The sequence below is a fragment of the Dermacentor albipictus genome, chromosome 1 (assembly GCF_038994185.2).
Source record: "Dermacentor albipictus isolate Rhodes 1998 colony chromosome 1, USDA_Dalb.pri_finalv2, whole genome shotgun sequence".
In the NCBI taxonomy this organism is placed as follows: domain Eukaryota; kingdom Metazoa; phylum Arthropoda; class Arachnida; order Ixodida; family Ixodidae; genus Dermacentor; species Dermacentor albipictus.
In genome coordinates, this window is record NC_091821.1 from 315,225,087 (window position 1) to 315,252,068 (window position 26,982).

The window sequence follows — 26,982 nt, forward strand, 5'->3', positions numbered from 1 at the left end:
ACAAGTTTGATTAACTGGCATTGTGAACATATTGAGTTCACATTATCAACAGGACAGAAAATCATCTTCGCATCCTTTCTCGTTCTTATCTGTTCCACAAATTCATTTGTCATAACAGCACAATGGAGGTGGAAGAAGTTAAACTTTAAGCACAGTCAAAGTAATCCAAATTATACTTTGCAATCAAACTTTGTTCAGGCGAGTTCAGTCAAGCTTACCTAGGAGCATTGATGTGGCGGTAAGCCTTGAGCCCAAAAAATGAAGCAGATTGCTGGTTTTTGGGGCTGTCCTCCTTTGGCTTTACAGATGGCTTTCCAGCAAGTGATGATCCCAGTGTGGTGTCGGACCAGCACATCGAAAATCTCCTGAGGAAAAAAAAAAAGAATAAAGCAGAAGTCAGCCAATAATTGTGGCAAATACTAAAAGTACCAAGCATCATTCAGCAGCGTAAGTGTCCAATTAAAGTGACCTAAATGTGAGGCTTCTTGTAGTTAAAGCCAGATAAAGAAGCATTACCCAAAGTGGGGGTGAGGGAGCTATGGCATCTTCCCTATCATATAATGTTACTTGGACTGCACACAAACCCTTTGCCAACATCCGGAGCTCACATTACTGCGGCTGTTAAACAATACAGTAGCACCTCGGTAGAGCAAGGTCATCGCAACAAAAAGCATTTTTTATGCAACTGTTTTTTACTGGCATTGTATACCCCCCCCCCTTCCCCTTCCCTCCCTTTCACAAAATAATGCCAGCACAAAATATAGTTCATTATCACAAGTGATGAAACTCATTTCATTAAGGCCACATAGTGAGACAATTAGCTTTAGGGTTTCCCTGTGCCTTTTTTTCTGAAAATGAGCAAACACAAAGCCAATGAGCATGCAGAAAGAAGTTTACTACATAGGAGACCAGCACAAAAGAACAAGAAAATACTATAAGAACACTTTTTTTATGCAATTGTCATTTTTTTGGGAATGTCACCCAGTTTGTGATATGTATCTAAACTGTTTCACATATCCAGTGACCCAAGTTGTTGCTTGCTGCTGTTTTGCCAACCTGACAACATGGGTCACTAGGTATGTGCTGCTGGATATGTGCCCAGACAGCAAATCCAGCTTTGCGTATGTGATATTGGCATATGCCCATTCTTCTACAATAGCCCTGAATGAATGTGCCAAGATGACAGAAGGGGTATGTAGCCTTAAATATATCAAAGCGACAGCACACCATCTACAACAGACACTTCCATGTCGAGTGCAATCGCTTGATGGATAGCCACTGCAACAAGATTAGTCAGGGATAATGGGAGCTGCTATGACCTTTCAACTGGGGTGCCGCGATTACAATAAGATATATTGTGTGGTAGCATTTGGAGTTATGGTTATCAGCGAGACTACTACTTTGCATGTCTGCTTATGTGCCCATAAGGCTTAGAAATTCCTGGAGCTTCTACATCAGGTGCCACAACAGCTAGGGATAGGCAGTGCTACCTTAATCTGAGGCAGAGAAGCAAGAACATTTCACTCGCAAAAGTGCAAATAAGGAGCTACTATATTATACTTCGCCACCATAATTCCACTTAAGTTTCAGCTGTATTCTTCTTTCAATAATAGACACCATTTCAAATACTGAAAATTATACTGCATGACACAAGCTATGGTATTGAGAGTACGCATCTGTCAAACGAGTTCTGGCTAATGCATTCAACGTATGACAATAAGGCAAATGAGATTAGGTTTGTTTCTGTTTCATAATGCACATGGCATTAAAAGTCAAGGTGCAAGAACCAGAAAGCTCGCCTTCATGCATGACGTTCGCTGCCAGCGTTTCTAGGAAAACGTGGTTACATAAGCTGCAGTTGCAGGGAAGCGTTTGAAGCAGTCAGAGCTCTTTGAATGCTATCGCATTCCACTCCTATAAAGGGCCCCTCACCAGGCCCCATAGCAAATTTTGGTTATATGCCGGAAGTTGTTAGGTATCTTCTAGGGAGCATTTTGCCACAAAACATTTTTCAAATCTGCTGATTAATAGCCGAGATAGAAATATTTCAGTGTTGCGAACCCATGATTTCAGGAGGAGCTTTACCGCAAACAGACGCTCTCTCCACTTGCCCTGTCTAGCCTTTGCAAGCGAAATTCTTTCCATGCGCTGTCCCATACTGGACCTCGAGTATCATGGGACGCATATGTCATTGGCCCCACCTTCATTCTTTTCTCGCTTTTTTCGCAAGTGTGGCACAGTTCCGCTGACGCCATCATGTACAAGCTGTTGCGATTGTCTGGTTTCACGCAGCACACGATTTTGCACGATGTCCACAAGGACACCTGACTAGCGATATATGTTTGTGCTACACAAATACCGAGGCAGACAAGCAGATCACAGATCATGATCGCGCGCTGGAACACAGTAGAAAATGTCATGCTTTTGGCATCTGCGTGCAACTGCACAACGTAGGAACACAGACGAAGTGGAAGTACACTGTACATGTCTCTTGAAGCGGTACAAAGTGAAACAAAAACATGCAGACATTCGGTTTGTGTGTTTATTTTCTCTCTAAGCTTTCATTCATCTATTCTAGCAACATATTACACAAGTAACAGATGTCTTGAATAATTCTCGAAGTCTCATGTCACCATGAGCGGCGTCGCAGCACAAACACGTGTACGTAGACGCACTAACATGTGTACCTCATCCTCCGGCTTGGAGCGCGGTGGCCACGAGGAGAAAGGAAAATGGCATTTCGTTTGCAATGTCAGATCTTTTTGTGGCACGTGGCAATGCAATACTTTGCAGACACTATCATTATCGCGTATTGTATGCTCTATGCCTGTCAGCTCAAAATGGCAAGACTTGGTGAGGGGGCCCTTCAAAAGCGAAGCTTATGTGTCCTCCAAATAGTTAGTGGAAAAACTTTAGTAGAGAAACTAGACCCATCAGAGCACTTATGCCTGCTTACAATTATAGGTTGTTCATCGTTAGTCACTCTTTCTGGAAAAACCAACAGCAGTACCCCCTTTCTTGACAGTTTTCTTACCCTACTATACACACAAGCTTTTTCTTCTTGGCAATTGAAACAAGGGGGAAAGATACGCGTTCATAAAAGCTGCCAAGGAAGAAAATGCTGTTTTGACAAAGACAAGTCCATTTTTCAAAAAGTTTGCTCTAGCAACATTCATCGCTTGACCCCTGCTCATCAAAGCTAGCTATTTTCACAACAAATACCAATGGCACACAGATGCGTCTGTCCAAGCATTTTGCTTGTCAGGACTTCTGTTACCTCCTGCTCTATTGGTAGTCTTGAAAGGAACTTAAATACCCTCAAAGTCTGGCATACAGCTGCAGCTCCTGCAGTGAACACATACCTCACAGTATGTATTACTTTTTTCTGCATCCTTATTTGCTTCGAGCAGTTAATTGCTTTTTTAATATTGAACCAATACCCAAGAGCACAATCTTATTGCATTTTCCTTCCCGATAACAAGAATGGCGAAATTAAAATCCTGCTAGCAAAAGATTGCAATTATCGTACATGCAAAATTTAGAGACTAAACAACATGCAAGTTTAGGGAAGTTCATGGCTTTGCTTCGTGTCTTACATCAGTGCCAAATATTGAACAACTTCCAAATAGCACTTGAAACATTTTGGTATGCAAGGAAGCATACATACAGCAGCAAAGCTGCTAACGGTAAACAGAGGCCATAACCACCATCATTTACTCCATTACTGTTAGCCAATTACATTTTTCATTGCCTTCTCATTTCTGCTAATCGCTGCTTCTTAGCTACGTTTGTTTCTAGTATATCCACTATTATAGCTGGGGTTCTCAATATGGGAACGTATTCTCAGATTATTGCTTTTGGAGCTATCACTTTCAGTGTGGGCTTACTGGCTGGTTCAGCACTGTGTCTTACGAGGGTGATGGTATTGGCAAAAGTTACCGTCCGAGCTTACGTCCTCGAGGAACATAGGGGTTCTGCAATTGGCAAGAATGAATCCAACTCCATTTGGCTTTTCCCACATTAACTTACGCAATTTATATATTTAGAGAAGAAACCTTGCATTACATTTTGGTGTTAACAAGCTTTTATCACACACTGCACTCACATTTTGGTAGCCTGCAAAAGACCCATATGGCAGCAGCGCACGAGACTTGTCACTGATTTGCAGGAATCAACGCTGAAGTTCGGCAAGTTGAGAGCCGCTTCTCAATTTAGCAACGTCTGCTAGTCGACATTTGTTATTGACAAAAGATGATATTGGCCATTTAAACACTATTGTAAAGGCCACATAAAGTGCATTCATGGATCATTTGTGCTTCATGTGTGCACGTGTTCACACGGTGCAGTTTCAATACAGACTGGCTGCTATCACACAGCACCAGTTTCTACGTTATCCACAATAAAAATGCATGACAAGCAGTTCGACATGCGCGAGGGCACCACTGCATGCCGGGCTGGCACAGAGCATGCAGCATAGGTACAATGGTACATATAGTGCATACAGTACAGTAGTGCTGAGGCAAGTGTGCGGCCAACGCTGGACATTGGTAATAAATGTCATTCGATTTTTGTGGCTGTTGTTTACTCTTACGTATGTCTACTAGCATTTGAGGAAAGTTTTTTTTTTTTTTCTGACCTTCCGAATTTAGCAAACCTAAGTGGCAAAAATGTTAGTAGAGTTTTCAGCAATATAATTGTCATTGTGCCCTTCCATAAAGGGGCCCTCCTTTACAATGTGGTGCTGCGGCTGGTCGAAATGAATAGAGGAATCTTGCAATTTTTACTACCACAGTACGACGCCAATATTACTTTAAACTTCGCTATTCATATACTGCATGAATTTCAGTGTTCAGTAAAATATGGGAAATGCTTATTTCGCGAGACTAGATGAAATGTTCCAATTATTTGAATATCCAGTTGCAGAATTAAACAAGGACACAATAAACAAATGTTCAGTGCTCAACATGCCTTTATTTTATTAAACAGCCTTCATTTCTATTTCTTGCCAAATCCGAGCAGAAATATGCACGTCTGCATGATGGACAAATGGGCCTCGCGACTTCTTTTGGAGAGAAGTAATGGCAGTTGCACCGACATGCACATGTGGAAAGACCTATTTTTCCCTACCATGCATATCTTGCAAATATTTCCGCCACCAGTGTAATTCAAGCAGAAATTAATAATCACTGCGATACAGCAGAGAGTTTGACGCTCGAACACAAGTTACAGTTCAAGCAGCCTTCATAATACTTGCCGGTATTTTCCACAATGTTTGTTGTGTCACATGCATGCAAGTTTCTTTAGCTAAACTGTAACACATGCTAGTAGACAGAAGGTTTGGCTTTTATTTACTTGTAGCTCGGCTTGAAGCATGATGATGGCTGTGCAGATTATGTTTACTTGAATTAAATCTTCTGAATGTGCCTTGCATCTCCCATAATACATGTTGCATATATGCATGACCACATATAGTAAAGAAAGGTAGCTAGAACATTTGAGTGCAACTAGCACACACAATTGGTGCAGGCCTTACCTTTCCTTCAAATTTGGCGGCACCGGAGATACTGTCGAGATTTTACATAACTACGCGCAAGCATAGTTACTAATGCGACTATACAAGTCTTTCAGTACCGACTAAAACACTAAGAGATGGAAAATCAGTTGGCAGATGCAGCTTCAAAATGGCCAATTTCCTGAGGAAAGATATCAGTCTGAAGCCCCCAGTATTCCCATGCATGCAAAACAGCAGTGCCGCATTTTCCTACATGTAGAGGCAATTTGAGGTAACTACTCACAAATAATCGCCCTCTCCGCATAGCGATTCATGCCACTGCAGTACTTGTGAAGGGCAAAAAGGTGAGGAGCATGGACAGACAAGAGCAAGAGAGGGAAGCATACCGATAAGTAAATGATTGAGGTGTCTATATGATGTGTCTCAGTGGTAACTGCCTTGAGTAATTAAGAATAGGTGATTACAAAAGAATACTTTATCAGCTTAATTTTCTGGCAGTGGTGGAGACTATAAATTGTGCATTAAGTTCCTATATGCCCTTTCATTAGCAAAATTTGCCTTTATGAGGATGTCATCGCTTAAGACACGTTCATTTAGTAATAATATCAAGAATATCAAATCAAGGTATGCCACCAAAGTAAGCAAAAACGCACACGCTCTGTTATTTTACCTCCCATCACTCAAGCAGGGCTTTGTGGGAAAATGACTCACAGAGTGCCAGCGCATCTTGCCGCAAGCTCAGAGGCAGTCATCTGGAAACTGGTGCTAGTTTCAGGATTCCTGCCCAGTGAATATCACTTAAGCACTTAGAGGTCTGCACCCTACAGTACGACCCACTGCTGTGAGCATAGGCTAGGAAAGTTGTCTTGAATCCCCAGTTCTTAATACACTTGGAGACAGCCATTTGAGCAATTGCCATTGTTCATCTTGTCTCGTTAGTGTAAACTGTTTTCCTTCTAAATATCATGCACCAACTAGCCCAACAACAAACTCTCCGGTACACGACACTCTTCGAGGGGAAATCTGAAGTTTCTTGACCAGCCACCAACTCTGGGTACCATAAGCACAGGTCACATGCACGACAAGCCACAGTGTTCATAGCAACTTGTCCATGAAAGGGTGCAAACAACATGGTGGGGCTGTATTCTGTAATAGTTCTCTTTGGAACCAGTTCGCTCTCACGAACGCCATTGGTCGGCACTTCGTTGTAGTCATTCCTGGTAGGCGAGACTTAAATTTTTTTTTGTCACAGGTTGTCAATCATCTCGAAGCGAACCCTTCGTCCTCTACGAGCAGAAACGCGGGTAAGTGGTTTGCTCGAGCGCCGTGCAGTTGTGAGCATGATCTCAAGGGTTGCTAGGGGAACTGTGGCCATCTGTTAGTCTTCTGCTAGCCAGTGTGACGAGAGAGATGCCAACAGCGGCTTTTTTGGTTGTGTTGCTGGCAAGTGTTGGCCAAAGACGGCATTATTAAAGGCAACAGCGCAACGTGTTCGACATGAGCAAAGGAGAGTTCTAAAGACATTTTAGACTCCAAAAACAGAGTGCGATGGATTCGCGACGTGCTAGAATATCGCAGACCACAAGATTTAGTAGCATTGACAGTGACGAAAACGCTGTACGCACTGAGTTTGTTTTACAACGGGTTGTTTTCAGCAGTGCGTCTGGAATGTAGAAGCCATTCAGTTGTCGCAGCCGTCATTCAGTCACATCATTATTGCCATCACTAGGGTCATTACCATTGAGGAAAAAAGAAAATGGGGTGCAAGATTTCTTTCCAAAGTGCCGGGCAAAGTCACAGCCAAGAATGCTTCCCTAACCACAGCAAGATTCTCACAGTTGTGGGACATGTAGACTGAACTCTCATCGCAATCGTCCGCCCTAATAAGCTCAGCCACAGCTAAATGAAATCCTATTACAGCGACAGCCTACACATACAGAATCGCATTGACTGCTTCACGTATGGTGCACCACATAGCGACAAAAAATAAAACAATGCAGATAAAATTAAGCCACCAGCCATCCACGTCGAAAGCTCGTAGTTATTACTGGAAATCAGATGTGCAAGTGTTGTGCACAAGCCAATTTTTTTTTTTACCCAACTAGCAACATTCTTCAATTACTATATGGTCCCCAAAGTACAAACAAGAACGATGCTGCGACTTTACGGCAGAACGTCACTCATTCATTGGTCTTGCTTGCACCACGACATTCTATTATTTATCCGACTGACGTTACTAGACGTAAGAGCCAGAGCAAACTAGTTCCTAAGCGAATTGTCACAGTATAAGCCCCCTGTTTGCACTACTTACGAAAGCGTTAATAGAGGAAGGTAGAAACAAGGCATAATTTAACACGGGAAGAGATGGAAAGACAGAAGAAGAAAGAATCATGCAGAAAGGAAGGAAGTAGCATGCAAGGTACTGACATAGAGTCACGGCGGAAGATAGCCCGAGAAAGTGGGTCACGAGCCCTGAGCCTTGCCAGGCGAAGCTTAGCCAGCTTCCGCTGCTGCCAGCTCATGTTGACAGAGGGCATGCGCTTGGTCCTGCCCAGGCCACCACTGGCCCTGCTGCCACCGCCGTTGCTGTGACGAGAACACAGCCAAGCTACAGTTCCAAGCAAGGTACTCGATTGGGCGATGCCGGAAGAACAGAGGGCAAGTCGTCGTACATTTACAACTGGAACAGCACTCTGTTGTCCCCTGTTCTTTTTTTCCGCGGCAAAATTCTGTTGTGCTGTAAAAGCACTCTGTATTGTCCCTCGTAGTTTTCTGTGTCGCGATTCTGTTGTGCTGTTTCAGTCGTTAACAGTTCCATTGAGTTTCATACTGAGATCGCCAATGGCAAATCTGACATTGCAATTATTCAACCACAATGGGATCGTCGGTAGTTGTAATATGAAACATTCTTTTTAAACATCTAAGTATGAAACTGCAGGCAGCGCAATTTGGGCAAGACCAAAAAGAATGTGGCAAGTAATTCTTAGCAATGAATGCAGAGCCACAGCCACAAAGGTGTGCCCATGTATTCATTCTAGCAGCACTATACAGTGTTATCCAATAACATTCGTTAGGTGGACTCAAGTAAGAAATAATAAAATATATATTAAAAAATACCCCCTTTCCACGCCACCAAGTATAAGCGCAAGAGTCTGATAAGAATGCAAACATTGCTCTGGCCACTCATTGGCCACTGTATGGCTTAGTGCGACATTGTTACCAAACGATGGCAGCCTGCACCTGGAGACATATTTTGGCAAAGGGATTCATCTTCAGTCCTCATCAGGGCCCTGATGACAAGTTCCTTTGTCGAAACAATGCATTTTGTTGTTCAGCCCCTGTATCATTTTGTGAACCACCAGGGTGTCTACCAAGCAGACATTTCCAAATTCCTCGAGTTTTCCAGGTGTTCCCCGAGTGCCTTTGCAAAATTCCTTGAGTGACACAGAACTTCGTTTTATGCCAAGACAGGTTGACACTATGTTGCCCGATGCTGTCGCTCTCTAGTAAGCATGTTAAAAAATAAACAACCTAAGGCAGTTTGAATAGCAAGTAGTAGTGCCTATTTTATTGAAAAACAAAAGAGAAGGGTGAGGTTAGTAAAATGCACAGCAAATATCTTCGAAAAAAATAGCAAAACCCTATGCAAATCGAGTCTAACATTCTCTGTATACAATTAAAAAGGAGATGCATACAGAAGCAAATATTTTCGAATATGAGCTATTTCTACCACCTGATAGCAAGCCTATTGGTATTAGGCCTGAACTTTCTCACAAGCGAGGTTCTCTCTCAGCAGCTGTAAAGTCAACCTCAACTGTACTGACATAGTGTCAGCCTGCGCGCAACGCATAAGTGTTGCGTTTCACTGCTTTAGAGAGTATTTCGGATTGGATGAGGGACACCTGCATCTCCGCATCAGTCAACACTTTTTCGAGCTCAAGCTCCTACAAAGCAGCGGCGGCACGCTTCCTTTCCTCCATGCATAGGTTATTTCTGTTCTCGTTGTCCTTCCACCACGCATTCACCCCACGATCATTTGAAGCATGCTAGTCAGTTGTACAGTCAACGTCTGATTTTCCGGTCTCCCTAAGGGTCGCGAAAATGTCCGAAAAAATCAGGTAGTTTGAAAAAATTAATGCAAGTCTTTTACTGCCCTTAAGGGCTCAAATCGCCACAGGCATACCTGAAAAAGCTCTGAAGGCCTGCCAGTACACTTATTGGCATATCGTTGCTCATATTGTGACAGGAAACTGCAGGTGCACGCATGTATGATTAAGGAATACACACTGTGTCCCATGACAACTGCCCCTTCCCACGCTTGTACTGCTTCACCGCAATACATTTGCGTATGATTCACCACATAACAGTTATTGCTGAAGCTGACCTTCAGGAACCAAAATTATGAAACGCGCCATGCTATCCGAGCTTCGAAGCCAATTGCTAGGAGCACAAAGGCGGAGTCGGTGCCATTGCTGACAGCGGCATTCTTTCAATGAAAAACACGACACAGAATGTCAAAAAGCCTAATAGCGAACGTCGAAGCAGCTAGGCCTAGCGTTGCCGCAATGGTGGCTATGGCCGCCAGCGGATCTGTGTGCAAGAGTGCTAGTTCGAGGTGGCAAGGTAATCAAAATGGCGGTGGCTTTAATTAATACCGTTTCGAACCTGTGGTCATGGCAAAAAGCAAGGAAAATTGGACGGCGAAGGGTTCTTGCGTCCGAAATTCCAGACATTCTAATACATTGACTCTATGGAGTAGGTGGTGGTGCAGTGTAGCAGTGCCTATTATCGGGTATCTGGAAAGTCGGTCGTTGAATGTACACTGGCAACTCCTCCAGCGGATGACACGGCATCAAAGGATTCGTTATGACTCCTCTGTTATTGAGCCAGCTTTACCGCGACTTTGGTTCCCTTTCAACAAGATTACTGCTCATTTTTCCTGATAGATGCAGAAATTCCGCAACTTTTTCCCAAGTATTTCCAGACTATTCAAAATCCCAGAGAATTCCCGGTTTTCCCTGCTCGTAGACACCCTGACCACTCTTAAGCCCAAGTTGCAAGTTGCACAGAAGAAAAATGCAATCAGCTCTACGCACCTGGTTGTACCAGTCGCCTTGGTTGGACACCGGCGCCTCCTTTTGGGTGGCTGCAGTTGTGTTGCAGCTGACTTGCATTTGGAGAGTGCACTCACAGCAAGTGCACTCATAGAGTGGCTTATGCCTGCCGTTTGCTGGTCCAAAGTAGCAGTTACGCCAACTGGGCCACTGGCACTTGATGGCCCCAAATGCCCAGCATTTCCCTCAAGCTGCTGCTGGAGGAGAAGAGCAGCAGCCCTTTTGCGCTGCCACATCAGCTTGGTGGCTTGCGACCGTTGAAGGTTGACTCGGCGGACCGCTTTGCGGCGGCAAGGCCTCCATTCATCATCTTCAGCATTTGACTGCTCGCTGCTGCTACTGCAGTTGCTGCTGCGAGGGATGCCAAAAGAAAGCAGAGCTGAAGTGAAGAATGCATTTTACGCATGTGTTCCAATTCTGGCCAGCATCGACACTTGTCTACTATGGTGGCCAAGTAACAGTTTCAAATCGAAGTAACAGAATGCATCCCTGCTACTTGACACCACCTCAGGGCGAAAAAAAAAAAAAAGCTAGGAAAAACAAATATCAATATTATATTTTGACACTCTGTGTGCAAACCCAACAAATCACATGGTTTACCGACTTGAAACACAAATTGTCAGACTATGCTTTCTTGTGTGGAAGCAAACTTTGCACAGGACATCCATGTAGGCTGCTCAGCCACCATGTTGTTTGGACTACAAAGTAGCCTGCATACTTCTTTACTTTGATGCCGTCTTTGAAAAAACCTTTTCTTCGCCGCTTAATCAGAATGCCAAGAAGGCTTAAGATGGCTTTCGTCTGTGTTACCAATTATTTTGTCATATACAGCAAGTATTGAAATATCAGGATACAAAGGAATATTGTAAAAAATCAGCTACACATATCGCTGCAATGCAGGCCATTTATTGCGGAATAAATGCGGGGGTCACTAGAGGAGACATAATAATGTTTTTTTTAAAAAACAACTTGCATTACGGATACCACTGCATGTCATTCTCACTGCGATAACTGCGGCCAATTAATTGACAGCTAAAGAATTACTTTGGAACGTGGGAAAGCGGCAGCATGGCAGTGGAAAAGCCAATATCCATAATGAGCAAATACTGCAAGATATTACCATTAGCTAACATGTCACATCAAGGGCATATTTGCAAGGCGATTAATATTTACGCATGCAAGCCAAAGGGATGCTCGTATAAATTGAGTTCCAGAATTTGAACACTCGTGTCAACGATAAAGCTTGCCCACACTCTCGATACTCAAGGCAGAGAATTTTGTAGCTGTGGATGAGGTAAAAGAAACAGGGGGCACCTACATACAGTAAAGTTTATTGATAATTAATATTAAGCACTAATCTCAAGTCTAGTGCTATTATGAGCATTTCTACTAAATGAACATTCATTGAAACCTGACTGTATTCAATCTTGAGACTGCAATGTGAACACTAAATTTTCCAAATAAAAGGAAATTCTCAAGCCATCACTGCTTCTGCAGAGGACAGGCCTATTTAGGGATAGTGGCTATGTTGGGTATTTTCTAGCACAGTCATAGCTCACGAGGACAGTACAGAAAATGAGAAGCACACGACAAATAAATGACTAATTCCTAAGTGTTTTTCAAGCAAGTTCACATCAAGAGGTAGTTGAACTTAGAATACTGCGGTGCAGTCAAAGGAAATGTGTACACTGTACTTTATTTCCTCACCTGTCAAACTTCAACAATTCTTTCACCCTTGTACATCTCTTTAAGCCTTTTTAGTATGAATTTATTTAAATAACAAATTTATATTCTCCACAATTGAATAAGAAAAAAAGTATAAAGTTGCCAAAGCAGCTATTCATGATATGCGAGAACTGTATGTCACAAATTTAGTATGCAGTTGAGGCACCTAAACTTGCCATGTGGCAATGTAGGGACTTTTTCTAAAATTTAACAAAATTGATCTGTAACACTCCCAATTTCCCAGGCAGTTTCTGCTTTTGTTCTTTCCCAAGTTGGATTTTCCATGTAACGCATTACCTCCAACCAACCTCCATTCATCCTTCGACATGCATTCGGTGATCCACAAAAAATAACTGCCTGCAAAGACGAACTGAACTCCATTCTCCTCTCATGTATACAGCGGCAACTTTTTGTTTATGAAACGGCTGTATCACTGCTTCAGCCTTATGTTTATCTGAAAAAAGGACTTTCACTTTGTGTTCACAAAGGCCCCTAGGCATTGCTGCATCTTACACGTCAATGTAATCTGCTTGCCTAAAAGGCTATTTTGTCACAGTTTGATTTCCTGTTCTGTCCAGAGCCTTGGCCCAGGGTTATCTTCTCCAGAGCCCTTAAGTGATTGAGTTGACACGCTTTCTAGTAAGTACAAGAAAGTTAAAAATATGTCATGACACAGCAGCAATGCTACTTTAACTTTCAATATGAGCAAGAGATAAGGCATTTGTTGCAAGAAGTGTTAATGAGCTTGTGGGTGTGGCTTGTGCTAATAAAATGGATTCAGCTAGTACACCTGTAAGCAAAAGTATGCAGACCTGAAGCTTGCAGAAAAAAAAATTTATTCGAAATTCAGAAGCCCTAACATATTGAAGGAAGCACTAGAAAGTAAGTCCAAAATGTCAATTTGGAGTGCAGTCCTCAATTTCAAGTCACATTCAGATGGAAGAAAATCTGCTTTATATATCACAGAGTTCCTAGCCTGTATGTAGTCCCCGGCTCAGGGGACTAGTCCCCGGCTCAGGGGACTACATAGTACAATTACAATGCAAGCTATTGTTGGGTTCATAGTTGCACACACATAAGTCACATAAGCTTTCTGGCCAGCCTTTTTTTCATTAAATTTCATTAATGATCCAAAGCAAGTTCTCAGCAGTTTGCTGCCAAATATCACTGCAAACACTGACCAGTGAAATTAGAATGGCGATTCAGTGGCTGCTCAATAAGCTCAATACGTCAGAGTATTGCTTCATCTATTTTCCTTGTTTACTGAAAGTTTTTCTATGGGACAGGGGGGGGGGGGGATATTAAATTATAGGGCTTTACGAGCCAAAACCACGATCCGATTATGAGGAATGCCATAGTGAGGGACTCCGGAAATTCGGGCCGCCTGGGGTTCTTTAACGTGCACCTAAATCTAAGTCCACAAGTGTTTCCGCATTTCGAGGTGTGTATAGATGAGGACCAAGCACAGTAAAAACACGTGGAAGGGGCGCACTTTTTTTCTATCATTTTAATGAGGGGCGACCCTTGCACGGGACCAGATTTATTGGTCAAAATGGTGCCGGCGCAGCCGGAGACTTGTGCACAACTCGAATATTGTGCACAACCGCACTCTAACCATTTAGTACTGCACGGGGAAGTACACAGTCTGCGAAAATTCACCAATACATGTGCACTGCATCAGAGCACCAAATGCACTTGTTTCTCCGTTGGCAGGCTGAAATTTGGGACAAAAAGTTCCAAGTTGGGAGTACAGCCCTAACACAAGTCTATACAGTAACTTGATAAGCCACACACACTTTGCAAGCTAACAAAGATGAATAGGCACGCCGGGCAGTCTCTAGTTGCTCCGAATGTGGTGCTTACTATGAATGTTTGCCAATTTGTTGTATGCCAAGGGGCAGACCTGTAAACGCAAGTGTTGTGCTTCGTCTGGTTTTATGACGACAGACATGACTTAGACTCGGTTTTCACCTTGACAGCTCTAGCTTCAGCATTCTGTGTCGTACAGTCACTAAAAACAACTACACTTATTTCAATTGACGATTTTGCAGAGAGGCAGTGTACAACTCACCTCCCTTCAGACTGCTCCTGAGTCTCGGATGTTACGCAGGCCAGTTCTTCGCAGGCCTCCATTCTTCACTCTTTTGGCTGACCGCGTGTAGATGCACTAAAAAGGAGGAAAAGGAAGCACAAGCAGCAATCACGCATTGGGGCTGAAGCAGACGCTGCGTTCGAAGTAGACGCCATTACCGAGACGCCTTTCGCTTTTTTTTGGACGCTGATGGCGTCGCCAACGCCCGACGGCATTCAAAAATAATGAAACCGCATCTCGCGGGCGTAAAAATATAATGACGACAACACAGAATTCAGAGCCAACAGGCGAACGAGGCGTCGGCGAACGTTCTGATCTGGAAGTAGGCCTAGAACGAAGCCAATAGTGGCACGCGGCGCGTGCTCCCCGTTCAAGCCCTAGGAGCCGATTTTGACTCTGGCCTAGCCTACTGTTCAGACACAAATACGAGCAGCCCTACATGACTGCCTCAGAATGGAATCGCGCTAATGAATAGGAATAAGACGCAGCCGCCGACAAGATAGCGGTGGCGATTTTCGCACCCTACGACAACACTCGCTAGGCGAGCGAAGAAGCCTCGGCACGACCAAGGTTGGCACTCGGGACAGCAGCCGCACGGCCGCACCACGACCGGTTCGCCTTCGAGACTCCGAGACCCCGCGACGCCCGCACGAACCGGGGACGTGCAGCACAGTCGCCAGGCAGGAGAGCTCGAAAACCCGGCGTCCAGCGTCGGCAGTCGCGTGCCCCGAACGCGCCTACGGCGAGAGCGCGCGAGCCCTCGCTCTTAATTGTCATCGTTGTTTTTCTCTGCTTTCTGTAGAGAAACAGCGGCTGCGGCGTTTGAAACTCCCAAAGTGAAGACGGGGTGTGTCGAGCGCGACCATGAGCGGGTAACGCCACTCATGGTCGACAAGCAGGTGGGTTGTCATGGTGCAGGCGAAGAGCACTGACAGCGATAGCTAAAGACTCCAGAAGCCGGGCACGATCTGCGCCGCTTCCTGCTCCGAAACTACAGGCTCCTATCAGCATTTCACTTCTGTCTATACGCCGCGCATTTCCGCACTGCGACGTATTTACGCCTCCAGCGTTCACCAAACGCGCAGCTAGCGTTGTTTCCGCTGCTTCAACTGTCTGATGTAGGATGTCCCAAGAGGGAACCTGCATGCGAGCACTGTTTTAGGGTGGCGTCAACTGCGACATTTTAGCCGCTATTCGACACATATGCCTGGTCGCCATTTTGTGGCCCTAACTGGCTACATCGTGCGAATGGGACTAAAGCGTCTTAAACGACGCACCCCAGACACCATTTCTTTTTACATGGAAAACGACTTCAAACGGGACATATAGCGCAATTAACGCTGCAAGTACGGCTGGAGTGGCCGTATTGATAGTAACGTCAGAAAAATTGGCGGCGGCTCAGCTAACCCTGGGCATACAAAGCGAAAGCCTAGTTAAGTCTTGGTCTCACTTGGGTAACCTTTGATTTAACTGTAATTATACTTACATATACAATCATCGTTAAGCCAGGTATGACGGCTGTGCCTAGGTGGCTAGCTAGACATGACTGATTAGGCCTGGGTAGACACGCATCGTTCGACGGTGCGACGCTTGTGCCACAGGAAAAGCGCAAGTGCTAGACATGCAAAGAGACGCCTCGAACACGCGCAGCGTCGGTACGAACGGACAAGGCACGAACGCGGTCGCTACATTGATCGCGACGGTGCGACGCCTGCTGCATTTAGGACCCTCTCCAGCGAAGCAGCTCGCCGGTTGATATTTGGGAGTTGGATCAAACGCCGTTTGGCGACGACGGCTCAAAGCCTCCCGCGCAACGCTCAGAGAAGACGGCCCCGCCACGCTCTCATCCATGGCCAAGCACGCACTGATAGGCAAGCGCGGCGCTCAGCTTTCAGCCAGGCGCGCTGGGCGCGCGGCGAGTCACGTGGTCAGGCGGCAACCCAGCTGCGGAGAGCGGATGCGCCAAGCCGGCGACGGCTCGGCAAGTCACGTGACGCGTTGCCACGGCTACGGCGCAGCTGCGGTCAAATGAAGGTCAAATTGCTGGCGACGGCGAAACTCGGCTCGACGAGGTTGTAAAGCTTGCGCTTTAAAGATCACCGTCTATTACAATATTCCCTAATGCGAAATTTGAGCGCAGCTCGTTCATCTCGCGATATATTGGCTGGCGCGCACAAACTCTCGCGCGGCACGATGCAAACGGAGCGAAGTGTGGCGCGAGTGCATCGCTAAAATGGAGATCTCAAGAGGCAGCGCGTGGGTGACACGTGGGCGAGCAACCGCCGCACAGACTTCCGAGACGACGCGCGCTACTCTGGCGCCATGTCGTAGCCACCGTCACCGCACTACGCTTTTCTCACGCTTTCGCCATACCCTCGCCCCCCCCCCCCCCCCCCCCACACACACTTCTTTTTCTCGCGTCTTTCATATAGACAAGAAAACCATGGCCAGGCGGCGCTACTGCGCCTCTTGACAGCGCCCCCAATGTGGAAGCGTCAAGCCGGGCGGTCGCGCCGTGGCGCAGTCTCCGCTTTGTTTACATTGTGTTGTCCGCGCTTTTCTTCGCTGCTCGCGCTCACGGCGCTCCGTTTTCGACGGCGGCAGATCGCCTGCTTGCGCAACAGCCATGCAAACATTGCCGTGCGGTTTCAAGAAGGCTGCCGACGCCGACAGCTTTTTTTCGTGGCGGCAACCTCACGATAGGGGAGCGTCTGCTTCCGAACGTGTACGGCGTTGAACCAATTGTGGACGGTGATGTGATAGTGAAAGCCAAGTGCGTGTCACAGGTGTCCGACAAGATCGTAGACGACGTCGAGTTAGAGGTACGCACTATGTTCAGAAATTTAGCCACATTTATTTCAATTACAACATAAGTCACACTGGCAGCAGGAACTTCTGTTGTCATACTACTCGATGACTGCAGATCCATTGGGCTGCTTCTTGACGGTTCCGTCACTTCACAAAGGCTTGTTCTGGAGTCTGTTTCACACGTGTCTTGCCGCTGCTCAAGAGCTGCGTCGCTGCAGTAGGAAAGCACATGTCCCGGTGGTGCTGACTGCTAAGAAGACTGTTGTGATTGCCATTGGTCTGTTTGGCGCCGCTTCCATCTGCATCGCATATGAATGAAACAGTATGTGTGCCTATTTGTTGTGGGGATTAAATTACTCCCAATAATATGTTTGCAAAGGTAACGTTCCTGTGATTGTGTGCATATATTATTCTACAAGAGTGCTACCACTGCAAGTTACGATACTTGCACACTTAGATACTTAGAAAGCATGGGAAAACAACAAACATAACGCGCACGTCTCGAGCGGCTGCTTTCCGATCTGCCGCTTCCCGACGCACGCGACGACCGCGGCTTGCATTAAATACGGTCTGATACCACACACAAGTAGCGCGCGGCCCCTTTCGTTACCTGCACAACTAGTAATTTAAGTTGCAGCGTTTGGAAAAAGGAAATAATTCTCTTGAGCTCGTCCATGCCAATCGCGAGGGAAGGCACAGTGCAATCAAATAAATTCGGAGGTTCCAAGTGCCAAAACCGTGCCAAAACCACGAAATCAATATGAAGCCTGCTGTAATGGGGAGTCTCGGGAATAATTTTAAGCTCTGGGGGTTCTTTAACGTGCACAAAAATCAAAGCACACGGTAACAAGGGTGTTCTTGCATTTTGCCCCTATCGAAATGCGGCCGCCGTGGCTGGGAATCGAGCACGCGTCGTAGAGCTTAGCGGCGCAACACGCCTGCATTTACCGCTAACAAACGGCGGATGCCACAACAATTCAACAACGCGACACGACTAAACAAACGGCCGTGCACTAAAAACAGGCATATGACTATTCCGCTTTCAAGATATTACACGCGAATGCGAAAGTATGAGACTTACTTGACTCGGCGCACTGCAGTTATCTATGCTTGTCGTCTGTCCTTCTCGTACCACTTCCCAGGAAATCTGTAGAACTTCACGGGCGGCGTAGGACCTTTCGTGTTTTCGAGGCTGATGTGGCAATCAACAACACATCAGTATTGCGTGCCGCCTTTCCTGGCTGATGAGGTCGCACTCGGCGTCGCAAAAACCACGCGCACGAGCGCTCCCGCCGTACAGAACACAGGCGCGCGCTAGCGCAGCGACGACCCTCCAAACTTCCATCGGTCCGCTAGGGGAGCATTCGGCGCTGGTGCCGCGCGGGCAAACTTTAGGTTGCCTCGTCTATACCGCTGTGCTCCGCGTTCGCTTTCATCATTCGCTGTGCTTGTTCGCTCGGTTACGCGGACGCTCGCTGCATTAACGGAGCTGCCCTCTAAAAATTGCAGTTTCGCCTGAAGGGCGAAGCACTGAGAGCAAGCACAGCGTGACGTTGCGTCCGCGTGGCTCCACAGCAGACAAACGCACTGTGCGCATCTAGATACCTAACCCAACAATTAAGCGCTGATCGAGCACGCGCATCGATACAGTGACAACGGCTGCAACCTCGAGCGCACATTGCTACAATTGCTACACTGTAAATTTTTATTGCCAGTTTCGCCTGAAGGGCGAGGCATTGAAAGCGATAGCGGCGTTGTACTCGCGCACAACTACCGGTGGCAACGAAGAGAAATCTACGGAGTCAAAGCTGATCTGATACCGACTCCACACTGTTTTAACTGCGAACAGCAGTCATGCAGGTATGTGCATGTATCAGCTGCAGCGACATTAGCAAGTCTTCTGCACAGAAGATGAACACAAAAGGCACACAACTGCATTGATTGGCAATGCTTGCGCACAAGTATGCTGTTCGAAAAGCGTCGAAGCATCTGGCTCGCACGCATTAACAAGGAAATCAAGAATCTGAGGAATGTGCACGTGTGCGCTCACCAGTTCATTCCAGGTATAGCAGCGGAGTGTACAATTCACAAGAAATTCACAAGCTCTTTCAATCGCTGTTTGCAATTGCCATGGTGTGGCGATGTTTACAGTACTGTCGTCCTTTTAACTTTGACTAATTTCATCGCCAATTATGTGTAATCACTTGTTGCGACTATACCTCCGTCGTTTTAGATGTTCAGTAATTTCGTGCTGCTAATAGTGCAATTGTGCAAGCATCATCGATCGCGATTTAGGCTGCCGGTTGATGAAACAAGTTTTGGTATCGCAAACAACATTCGGTAATAGCGAACCCTTACGAGTAGTGTAAAAGATGCCACGGTAACGAGAATTAGGCGAACAAACAACGTCAGACGAGTAGTTATGTTCTCAACTACAGCATTATAGAAGTACAGAGGTATGATAAGAGCTTTATTTCTTATTTATCGACTGCAAATTCACGTCGCCGAGTACAGAAGTACAACTGCCAAGAGGGATCCTACATTGTCTGTCTGATACGATTGCGGTGGAAACCTCGCAAGTAATGCGCCGTTCAGTGAGAGTACAAAGAGGTCCTTGCCCTAGCGTTGTACATATACTCGGAAGACAATTTTTAACTATGATGTAAAGCGTTAAGATATCGGTTACCGACCGGCTTATATTCAGTGCAATCCTTGATGCAAACACTTCAGATATGAATCTAACAGGCGCAGAAATGTTAGGCGTCAAAATCTGATGCCCGGGGATAGGCACGTAATCAAAGGGGCGGAGGGGGTCACGACCCCCTCCGACCAACCCCCCCCCCCCCCCCCCGCCCCGTTCGCGCCACCAGTCCTCACAACACAATCGTATAGCACCGCCAAATCAATGTTGAGAATTGACATCTATTCGGCGGTCAACATCTTGCTACTTTTTTCCCCTCCTTTTGGATGGCGGTAGTTATCGGCATCTCCTTGTGAAGGCCAGTTTTTCTCAATGACTCGGTGTCCACGCGATTAACTCTAGTAAACGATTAACTCTATTCAACGATCACGCGCATCGCTGTTGCTTCGTTAGTTCAACCTTCTTTGTTTATACTGATGCAGGGACCAGGAAAGGGATTTGGTTCGTGGTCAGCTGGTCTGTATGCTCGTAGAACGAGTTGTAGCCGGTGAAAACGCCATTTGCATGTAACTTTTCCTTTTGCTTCATTACTTCTTCGAGTGACAGCTAGCCGCGACGCTGGCAGATCCTCTGAACCATATACCCGCGATATGGGTTAGATAAAGTGGAAAATAAAGTGGATAAGTATGCGTTAAGAGACAAAGCCGGCAATATCATTACTAATATGGATGAGATAGTTCAAGTGGCTGAGGAGTTTTATAGAGATTTATGCAGTACCAGTGGCACGCATGGCGACAATGGAAGAGAGAATAGTCTAGAGGAATTCGAAATCCCTAAGGTAACGCCGGAAGAAGTAAAAAAAGCCTTGGGGGCTGTGCAAAAAGGGAAGGCAGCTGGAGAGGATCAGGTAACAGCAGATTTGTTGAAGGATGGTGGGCAGATTGTTCTAGAGAAACTGGCCACCCTGTATATACAATGCCTCATGACCTCGAGCGTACCGGAATCCTGGAAGAACGCTAACATAATCCTAATCCATAAGAAAGGGTACGCCAAAGATTAGAAAAATTATAGACCGATCAGCTTACTGTCCGTTGCCTACAAACTATTTACTAAGGTAATCGCAAATAGAATCAGGAACACCTTAGACTTCTGTCAAGCAAAGGACCAGGCAGGATTCCGTAAAGGCTACTCAACAATAGACCATATTCACACTATCAATCAGGTGACAGAGAAATGTACGGAATATAACCAACCCTTATATATAGCTTTCATTGATTACGAGAAAGCGTTTGATCCTGTCGAAACCTCAGCAGTCATGGAGGCAATACGGAATCAGGGTGTAGACGAGCCGTATGTAAACATACTGAAAGATATCTATAGCGGCTCCACAGCCACCGTAGTCCTCCATAAAGAAAGCAACAAAATCTCAATAAAGAAAGGCGTCAGGCAGGGAGATACGATCTCTCCTATGCTATTCACAGCGTGTTTACAGGAGGTATTCAGAGACCTACACTGGGAAGAAGTGGGGATAAAAGTTAATGGAGAATACCTTAGTAACTTGCGATTCGCTGACGATATTGCCTTCCTTCGTAAGTCAGGGGACCAATTGCAATGCATGCTCATTGACGTGGAGAGGCAAAGTAGAAGAATGGGTCTAAAAATTAATCTGCAGAAAACTGAAATAATGTTTAACAGTCTCGGAAGAGAACAGCAATTTACAATAGGTAGCGAGGCACTGGAAGTGGTAAGGGAATACATCTACTTAGGGCAGGTAGTGACGGCGGATCCAGATCATGAGACGGAAATAATCAGAAGAATAAGAATGGGCTGGGGTGCATTTGGCAGGCATTCTCAGATCATGAACAGCAGGTTGCCATTATCCCTCAAGAGAAAAGTGTATAATAGCTGTGTCTCATCAGTACTCACCTACGGGGCAGAAACCTGGAGGCTTACGAAAAGGGTTCTACTTAAATTGAGGACGACGCAACGAGCTATGGAAAGAAGAATGATGGGTGTAACGTTAAGGGATAAGAAAAGAGCAGAATGGGTGAGGGAACAAACGCGAGTTATTGACATCTTAGTCGAAATCAAGAAAAAGAAACGGGGGCATGGGCAGGACATGCAATGAGGAGGGAAGATAACCGATGGTCATTAAGGGTTACGGACTGGATTCCAAGGGAAAGGAAGCATAGCAGGGGGCGGCAGAAAGTTAGGTGGACGGATGAGATTAAGAAGTTTGCAGGGACGACATGGCCACAATTAGTACATGACCGGGATTGTTGGAGAAGTATGGGAGAGGCCTTTGCCCTGCAGTGGGCGTAACCAGGCTGATGATGATGATGAAAGTGGAAAATAACAATGCAAGACAGCGTCCATCATCAAACCTTGCAATAACCCTTAAACCCATAAGCAATATGACTGTTACCCGTTACCTCGTCTGGTTTTTCTCTAATTGTACAGCACTTTTCGTGCACAATTGGCAACTGCAAAGAGAAGTCGCAAGGAGTTGAGAAATTAAGCGATCTACTAAAGGAGAGAGTCAAGGCAAAAGCCAAACAGGAAGGAAAAGCGAAAATTAACATTTCACCGTTGGTCATGAAAGTATTTATGGATGAACATTTTTTATTTAAAAAGGAAGTAGAGAAAACGCCGCCGGAAGTGGAGAACAAATCCGTGTTTTTTTAATGATGTTTCTACAGCTATCGGTCGAGCTGCCTGACGTAGTCACTTTTCTAAGTACCCCCCCCCCCCCTTTTGAAAAAAAGAAAATCCTGGGTACGTGCCTGCCCGGAGCCGTGTCCTTGAGTGATTACTTTCAAGGATACGTTACGCAGCATGCGGCACGACGCCTCACCGAAATGACTGGCGTTCCAGCGGCCGTTGAAAACGGCCGTCTTGATCGATCCACGACACCGCCCTGCTTACAGTGGCAGCGAGGAAGGCAACCGGACGGAGAACGACGCCGTCCTAAACGAGAAAGCTAGCTCTAGGCGTCTATCTAACCATCCACATATTATATATAGGCCACTTTGATGTTTACAAACAGACGTCTTATAGAGACTTCCAATTTTGACCTCTGGGCCTAAGAATTTCAATGGTTAGCCGCAGTGGTGCGGCGTAATAGAAGCCCGTAGACCCAACAATTGCTACTCAACAGTTTCAGAGATTGATGTTCCCGTGTATTACACGAAAAAAAAAAATGCTTGGAGTATAATGCGGCTTTTGTTCCAACACGCAAGATGTCTTGTACATTGAACTGCAAAAGGATGCTGTGACGCTACTCCCGTGATATCCCCCCTTACAAACAACGAGCTGACATGGCGGCTATCTCAAAACGCCACCACGTATTCGAGAAATTGCAGATTCAATTGCACCGGTTTTTGCACGTTACCGTTCACTTTCTTCTTCAAGCACTAACAGCGCAATACAGGTTCCAAAGAACTGAAACAATATTTATTCGAAAAAGTATGGCGCTTCACATCACGTTTTGTCATCTTGATGAAAACGCGAAATTGCGTTTTGCAAAAGTTCTGTTTCCCGGCACAAATTTCAAAGAACGCGCCTCTCAAGAGCTAATCAGAGAGCCAACATGGCGGATAATGGCTGCCGTGTAGCCGGCATGTGTGTAGGAAACTAAGCGCAGGTAAACAGCTTTAGAACAGATCACTCGAGGCTCACTCAGGCCTTCGAACAAGACGCCGTACTAGTAGCGCCTGAACCAAGTCTGACAACGCCCCCCTCTTTCGTCACGGGGGCGCACGTGTGCTTCTCGTTTGAGAAACAAAGGACTCGTTCCATTTTACAACTACTACTACTACTAATAATAACAACAACATTGAACGATTTGTTAAATTTATTTTTCAAGGCGAGAGGCACACGTATGACCCCCGTGAGGAAAGAAGGGGCGTTGTGAGAATGCCTTTTGCATTGCGAGAATGAATAAAACTAAAATTACGACAAACAAATGTTCGCAGACGTAAACTTCTTAAACCTACATTTACCAACAGAAGCCTACCAAAAGTCACAGTAGTAGTAGTTTTTTTTTTTTTTCACACCTGAACTTAACTAGCTGCCAGTCGAAACATGCGTTCTTTCGTCTGGCGGAAGAGTTGTCGCGATGTATATACGGATGTCGTCAGATTCTCGCTGCATATCGCTCGCGGTGAGCCCGGACATTCTCTCGAAGTTCTCCCGCTGTATTTACAGTCACGGGACCGTTAAAAGTAATTGGTTGAAACAAAGATCGGTGTCAGCAGCCAGTATAGCAAAGCCTTTACGGAGCAAAATTTAAAGCGACACTAAAAAGAAGGACAAAATCACTTTAGACCGATTAAGCATTCTTTGAAAACTATTTGAAAACTTGGCGTTAATACAGTTGGAATCCTAGCGCCAGTACGACAGTGTGACAACACGGATTTCAAAACATTTTCTCGTGTTCGGGCTAGCAGGCGTTGTAAAAACTTGCTACGTTCAGAAATGGGCTGTGTCAGAATAAAACGCAGTCGTCCAAAAATTAACCAGGCGCGAGCAGATGGTGTCAGAACACATGAGGTCACGGCGAGCTGGTGCGAGAACTTTAAGGCGGCGCCGAAAACAGTTGGGAGCCAGCGGCTGTCTGTCGCCTCTTCCGCTGTCCCTTGTGACGTTCGTACTGTTAAACATCGTGCATCAACACCAACCAGCCAGGTCACATACTTTCCATGTGTATGGGGTGTCCCAGCTAACTTTAGCCAAGCCATTCAACAACAACAACAACAAAAAAGAGTAAAAAAAAAAAAAGAGCGGTGCAAGATACCATCATAAGACCTGGGTGTTCGGTAGTCAGACATCTGACGACCAAACACCGGAGGTCTTAAAATCGGGTCGCACACCATTTTTTTTTTCAATTTTTTTTAAGGGCTTGACTAAACTTAGCTGGGACAACCTGTGCACACGGAACGCAGTGCGATGTGACTGGAAGCTGCTTAAGCATAACAGGCGCGGTGCTTTTCCGGTGCGCAGACTGTGGGAGTTCGGTCTATGGCAAGGTAGCGTTTAAAATGACACTCCGGCGACAGCAGTAGTAATGCAATGAAACCGCGTGCGCATCTTATCTGACACAGTCAGAATACGGCAAGCAAGCTCGATCAAATAAAGAAAGAAAAAAAGCTGTGTTACCTGCTTCAGAAACAAAATGTGTTTTTGCTAAGACGCCGCACTTGCGAAAACTATGCAGTCGACAAGAATCGTGTAACTGTCAAACATCTCATTTCAAACCCGAAAAGAAGTTATTTATTGATAGCCATTGGGCACCGCGGCACAACCTAGGCAAGAGAACACGCGCGCAAAAAAAAAAGGGGGGGGAGGGGGGGGAGGCGAGACATTGGCTGTGGAGAAAGGCCCTGTGCACCTTCTAGTATCTCTTGCACCTGAGTTGTGTTGCGCCGCCCAGATAAGCTTGAAAATGCATAGACTTGCTCGCCTTTGAGTCATTATGCCAAGTTTGTGATCTTCAACGTCTCAAGGCATAATCTAACTTCGTGTAACAAAATTCTTTTTCACTGCATGGAGAAATAGATGAATTCATATTTAATCTATTATGTCACCCTGCAGTGCGATGGACTCAAAGTCGCAACCGATCATCAAATGGTATTTCCGTACACAGGTGGACACACACAACGCGCATTTTCCAATTGCCTTTCATTGCCAGCAATGATGTCGAGAACAATGAGTTTCGCAGAGAGCGAAACGCTTCACAGAATGAGGCAGCACAGATGAGCACTTGCAAAGCACGCTGCCACACGAAGCCCCATATTCGGCACTGGAAGCGCAACTATAGGCGCAACTCGAATAAATATGCACTATCTCGATAAATAACACCAGTAAGGCGGAGTCGCTACAACATACTTACATTCGCTTATAGCAAGTCCAAAAAACGCAACCCGGAATACATTATACAGAAACATAACATTAACTAGAAAGTGCTTGCCACACGAACAGAAAAAAGATGCAGCGCGGTTGTGAAAGGAAAACTTACTCTACTGACAGTAGCGAAGCCTCGGTCGGCGCACTTTCCAAGCTGAATCAGGCAGCCGACACGGCACAGTGCAGCCAAGCCAGGAGCGGGCCACCGTCTTGGAAGAAAACTGAACAAAAAGTGATGGCGCATACGACAACGCCGCAATATGTAAGCCGAGTATAGAAGAGCGTGCCGGAATTTTGATGTTTTATGAGTTTAAAGCAGTGCCCACGTGACCGTTTCCGTGCCCGCGAAAACACAGATGCTCGTCGCCAAACGCCGTCGCCGGCATGCGCAGAAGGCGAACCCTGTGTTCTACTGTGAGGCGAGATAAGGGTGAAACGCCCCACAGCGGAAAACTTGATCATAGTAAGACGCCTTGCTGCCAACCGACAACGAGTCGAATACGTTTTCTTTCCTTTTATTTAAAAGAAGAAAAAAAAAAGGGGGGGGGGGGTCCTTGCCTTCGTTCTTTAAAGATTCGAAACGTCAGGGTAGCAGTGTGTCTTTATAGCGTTCACACACTGTCGGTGTCAATTTATGTACTCTCGGGGCGGCGCTCTGAGAAAAAAACAAGAGAAAAGCTCGATTTATGCTTAATTATGGCATGCAGCCTCTTTGAGGAGTGAACACCGTGTGAAGGCCACATTAAACGCCCAGGCGCTGCGGATGTCGTTTTTTCTAAGATCCTGCGTTCAGTAAGGTATTGATGGCGACTGTACCAAAACGACACGCTTCAGCTGTTGTGAGACACGACTATAATGCGCTGAGTTTTAACACTGGATGTATGAACGACTACGAGAAGGAAAATCGAAGCGCAATAATGAACACGCACCAACTAAGCCCCGTTCATCGCTCTACTAAATGTAGTCAGTGCTTCTGTGCTCTGGTGCAATGTCAGGTCACTTAAAATTAAACGAGCAGCTCATTGGGCCACGTTCAAACCAGTTTGACTACCTCGTGAAGCATAATTAACTAAATCAAGAGTCACGTAGATAGCAAACCTAATACTATAGCTTGGGGATGTAAAAAAAAAGAAAGAGAGAAGATGATAGTAATCTCTGCTACGGGCTAAAGCTACGTTGAACGCCG

General features: G+C 45.7%; 1 protein-coding gene across 9 annotated transcripts in view; it reads right to left on the reverse strand.

Annotated features, from left to right (window-relative positions):
- The window catches only part of LOC135904431 (uncharacterized), a 106,124-nt gene that overhangs the window by 38,801 nt on the left and 40,341 nt on the right, over positions 1-26,982 (reverse strand). For 4 of the 9 annotated variants that reach the window (XM_065435250.1, XM_065435284.1, XM_065435275.1 and 1 more), the window contains exons 1-5: positions 14,965-15,190; positions 14,423-14,518; positions 10,609-10,977; positions 7,940-8,098; positions 219-365 (exon numbers count right to left, since the gene is read on the reverse strand). The exons of 1 other annotated variant lie outside the window; for it this stretch is intronic. In XM_065435250.1, coding sequence (XP_065291322.1) covers positions 219-365; positions 7,940-8,098; positions 10,609-10,977; positions 14,423-14,484 — 737 coding nt within the window. In that variant the 5' untranslated portion in view covers positions 14,485-14,518; positions 14,965-15,190. Of the gene's footprint in view, positions 1-218; positions 366-7,939; positions 8,099-10,608; positions 10,978-14,422; positions 14,519-14,964; positions 15,192-25,908; positions 26,117-26,982 lie in introns of those variants that run through there. 4 more of the 9 variants (XM_065435268.2, XM_065435245.2, XM_065435259.1 and 1 more) reach the window with 4 other exon arrangements.